Genomic DNA, 5000 nt, shown 5'->3' with positions numbered 1-5000 from the left:
TGGAACTGACGTGTCAACATAGTCAACCAAACAGAATTCGCGATGCCAGCGTACATAAACAGAAGTTCGTGATGTCATCGTACATTTGATAAACTGTATATTCAAAATATACTTAATAAAAAATTGAGTAATTACTCAAAAGTGTCACTATTGTAACTTAAAAGAAAAAAACGAAGAGGGAGAGAAATAGAATAAAATAGCTTGCCCGAGTGTGTCCTCAGGCAAGAGAACTTTACCCGAAGACAGTGGAAGACCATGGTATAGAGGATATGGCACTACCCAAGACTAGAGAACAATGGATCAACGTTCGAGCTTTAAATTGACCTTTGTTGGAACCTGTACCAATGATCCAACCACTTACATTGAGGATGGCAAAATCCATATAATCGTAGAACTCCGATTGCCTGTACACAGCCATAGGACCCCGGCTTGGAGGATACGATAGGATCTCGTGAGTTGTATCCCATCCTTTGAGGAACAGGTTGGAAAGCGTGGTGGTTGTGTCACTGTGGTAGCCGTGGTGGAAGCCAACATCCTTAGCGAACATTACGAGCTGGAAAGTAAAGAAAAATATGAAAAATAAAAAAAATATATTTACGTCTTCATGTGTATTTTTACCTCCACCTACGAAGTTGGGAGGAGGTTACGTTTTCGCCCTGTTTGTCTGTTTGTAAGCTTGTCCGTTTGTCTGTTTATTATTATTATTATTATTATTATTATTATTATTATTATTATTATCTTCATCATCATCATCATTATTATTATTATTATTATTATTATTATTATTATTATTATTATTATTATTATTATTATTATTATTATTATTATTATTATTATTATTATTATTATTATTATTCTGACCAGAATTTTACTCATAGAGTATTGAAACTTTCAGGGATTAATTGTTATGTTGAGACGTGGAAGTGACTCCATTTTGAAAGTCCTAGGTCAAAGGTGAAGGTCAAGATCGAGCAAAAGGTCGACCGAAAAATACGCCTACGGACTATATTGATTCTGGTTAAGACAAGGGGGTTTCGAGGAATAAGCTGCCGTGGCGGATGTCTGCACTCTCAGAGTGCTTTTCTAGTATATACACTGTTTTTAGAAGAGAAAACTTATAATAATACTTACTTCTTTATTATTCTTTTCAATCAATACTAAACTGCTATTCCACATCACACTATGTATTTCTTATAACATTAAACTTTTTTGGAAAAGAAAATTATGTTTTTATCAACATTAAACTGTCTTCCTACAACTTCACATTATGTATTTCTATAAGATTAAAACTGTTTTAGGAAAAGAAAAAGGAAAAAATCTACTTAATTTTTCATTCTTTATTTTCTTTATCAACATTAAACTATTTTCCTACATCTTCACATTATGTATTTCTATAAGATTAAAACTTTTTTGGAAAAGAAAATGGAAAAAATCTACTTGATTTTTCATTCTTTATTATGTTTTTATCAACATTAAACTGTTTTCCTACATTTTCCCCCATGTATTTCTATAAGATTAAAAATTTTTTTGAAAAGAAAATCCAAAAAAATATACGTACTATGTATGTCTTCATAAATGCACATTTGCTTACCTCAGCAGTAACTAGAATCAACTTGAGGATCTGAACCAAAAGTTTCCACGGGAACCTCCTTCGGAAGTCCCATTTCTGGATTGGATTCATGAAGAAGTATCTGAAGAAGAAGAAGATGAAGAAGAAGATATTTATAAACAAAGACAGACTTGGAAATAGAATTAGAGAGTTATGAAAAGATTGCAATTTTAAGAATATGTGAGATTGGTAAACAGAGACAGACTTGGAAATAGAATTAGAGAATGTTGTTAAAAGATTGGAAATTTAAGAATATGTGAGATTGGTAAACAAAGACAGACTTGGAAATAGAATTAGAGAATGTTATGAAAAAATTGGAAATTTAAGAATATGTGAGATTGGTAAACAGAGACAAACTTGGAAATAGAATTAGAGAATGTTATGAAACGATTGGAAATTTAAGAATATGTAAGATTGGTAAACAAAGACAGACTTGGAAATAGAATTAAAAGAATGTTATGAAAAGATTGGAAATTTAAGAATATGTGAGATTGGTGAACAAAGACAAACTTGGTAATAGAATTAGAGGATATTATGAAAAGATTGGAAATTTAAGAATATGTGAGATTGGTGAACAAAGACAAACTTGGTAATAGAATTAGAGGATATTATGAAAAGATTGGAAATTTAAGAATATGTGAGATTGGTAAACAAAGACAGACTTGGAAATAGAATTGAGAATGTTATGAAAAGATTGGAAATTTAAGAATATGTGAGATTGGTAAACAAAGACAGACTTGGAAATAGAATTAGAGAATGTTATGAAAAGATTGGGAATTTAAGAATATGTGAGATTGGTAAACAAAGACAGACTTGGAAATAGAATTAGAGAATGTTATGAAACGATTGGAAATTTAAGAATATGTAAGATTGGTAAACAAAGACAGACTTGGAAATAGAATTAAAAGAATGTTATGAAAAGATTGGAAATTTAAGAATATGTGAGATTGGTGAACAAAGACAAACTTGGTAATAGAATTAGAGGATATTATGAAAAGATTGGAAATTTAAGAATATGTGAGATTGGTAAACAAAGACAGACTTGGAAATAGAATTGAGAATGTTATGAAAAGATTGGAAATTTAAGAATATGTGAGATTGGTAAACAAAGACAGACTTGGAAATAGAATTAGAGAATGTTATGAAAAGATTGGGAATTTAAGAATATGTGAGATTGGTAAACAAAGACAGACTTGGAAATAGAATTAGAGAATGTTGTGAAAAGATTGGAAATTTAAGAATATGTAACATTGGTAAACGGGGACAGACTTGGAAATAGAATTAGAGAATGTTATGAAAAGATTGGAAATTTAAGAATATGTGAGATTTGTAAACAAAGATAAACTTGGAAATAGAATTAGAGAGTTATGAAAAGATTGGAAATTTAAGAATATGTGAGGAAGAAAAGAGAGTAAAAATATTTGTAAACAATGACAGACTTCGTAATGATAAATGGAAATGCAATTATGAAATATGAAAAATTGGAAATTTAAGAATATGTGAGGAAGAAAAGAAAGACAGATTTTATAAGAATGAAGGGAAATACAATTATGAAATATGAAAGATTGGAAATTTAAGAATATGTGAAGAAGAAAAGAAAGACAGATTTGGTAACTATGAATGGAAATACAATTATGAAATATGAAAGACTGGAAATTTAAGAATATGTGAGGAAGAAAAGAAATTAATTTGTAAACAATGACAGACTAGGTAATGATACATATAAATAATATTATAGAATGTTATGGAAAGATTGGAATTTTAAAACATATGCGGAAGAAAGCAAAATAAAGAAATTTGTAAATAAATACATACTTGGTAATTATAAATGGAAATAGAATTATGAAATATGAAAGACTGGAAATTCAGAAATATGAGAGAAATAAATAAAGTAAAGATATTTGTAAGCAAATAAAGATTTGGTAATGATAAATGGAAATACAATTATAAATAAAAATATTTTCAGAAAATCGGAAAATTTAAACTTCAAATCAGTGAGAAAATCAAATTATGAAATCCAAAATATGATCAAAAGGTTGTAAATGAAATTAAAACGTACAGAAATTTTATATTCAAACTAAAAAAAGACTCAAGGTCAAACATGGCATTGAGCTTCTATAGATGTTGCCATATTGTGATCCTCCGCTTTCCATACTGCGTGTCTTTACGTCCAAGAAGAAAAGAGAGAAAAAGAAAATAAGGAGAAATAGAAAGATAGATATTTTCTTAAGTAAGATTAAAAAGGAGAAGACCTTCAAAGGCGGAAGGAAAGAAAAAATGGGGGAGAGAAATAATCGGGGTTAAGGAAAGAGAAAAACGAATAAGGGAATTGATAGAAAGGAAAAAATAGACAAAAGAGACCAATCAAAAAAAGAGACGGATAGACAGTCAAAGAGACAGAGAAGATAAACGAAGCGAGAGGAAGAAATAGGTTATAAAAATCTATAAACTCACAAATTAAGACAAAAGCAAAATAAAAGCAATCAATCAAAGAAACAGATAAAGAGACAAACAGACAGAGAGGATAACCGGAGGGAGAGAATGAAAAAAAAAGTTATAAAAAAAACTATGAATCCCACAAATAACGTTTTGACGACAAAAGAAAAACTAGATTGAAAAAAAATAGAAAAAAAGAGAATAGTGAAAACATATACAGAGACAACATCCAATTAAATCTCTCTGAAGCGACATTTTATTCTTGATGGAAAAGGGAAATTTGGGACTGCGTTTTCATTTTTTGGGGAAATAAATTCCCTGACTTTGAATAAGGATAAAGTTTTGCCATTGAGAGAGAGAGAGAGAGAGAGAGAGAGAGAGAGAAACTACCTTTAGGTGATGAACAGGAAGACATCATATTCTAGAGAGAGAGAGAGAGAGAGAGAGAGAGACTACCTTTAGGTGATGAAGAGGAAGACATCATATTCGAGAGAGAGAGAGAGAGAGAGAGAGAGAGAGAGAGCAACTACCTTTAGGTGATGAAGAAAAAGACAACATATTCGAGAGAGAGAGAGAGAGAGAGAGAGAGAGAGAGAGAAACTACCTTTAGGTGATGAAGAGGAAGACATTATATTCTAGAGAGAGAGAGAGAGAGAGAGAGAGAGAGAGAGAGACTACCTTTAGGTGATGAAGAGAAAGACAACATATTCTATAGAGAGAGAGAGAGAGAGAGAGAGAGAGAGAGAGACTACCTTTAGGTGATGAAGAGAAAGACAACATATTCTAGAGAGAGAGAGAGAGAGAGAGAGAGAGAAAGAGAGAGAGAGAGAGAGAGAGAGAGAGACTACCTTTAGATGATGAAGAGAAAGACAACATATTCTAGAGAGAGAGAGAGAGAGAGAGAGAGAGACTACCTTTAGATGATGAAGAGAAAGGCAACATATTCTAGAGAGAG

The 5000-nt window shown here is 31.0% G+C and overlaps 1 protein-coding gene across 5 annotated transcripts in view; it reads right to left on the bottom strand.

Moving 5' to 3' along the window:
• Positions 1 to 5000, bottom strand: part of LOC137641426 (mucolipin-3-like) — a 31783-nt gene that overhangs the window by 19119 nt on the left and 7664 nt on the right. For all 5 annotated transcript variants that reach the window (XM_068373963.1, XM_068373961.1, XM_068373962.1 and 2 more), the window contains exons 3-4: positions 1592 to 1691; positions 362 to 553 (exon numbers count right to left, since the gene is read on the bottom strand). In XM_068373963.1, coding sequence (XP_068230064.1) covers positions 362 to 553; positions 1592 to 1691 — 292 coding nt within the window. The remainder of the gene's footprint in view (positions 1 to 361; positions 554 to 1591; positions 1692 to 5000) is intronic.

Source organism: Palaemon carinicauda, chromosome 5 (genome assembly GCF_036898095.1).
Source record: "Palaemon carinicauda isolate YSFRI2023 chromosome 5, ASM3689809v2, whole genome shotgun sequence".
NCBI lineage: Eukaryota > Metazoa > Arthropoda > Malacostraca > Decapoda > Palaemonidae > Palaemon > Palaemon carinicauda.
Note: the sequence above shows the minus strand (reverse complement) of the source record. Positions and strands in the feature narration are given on the sequence as shown.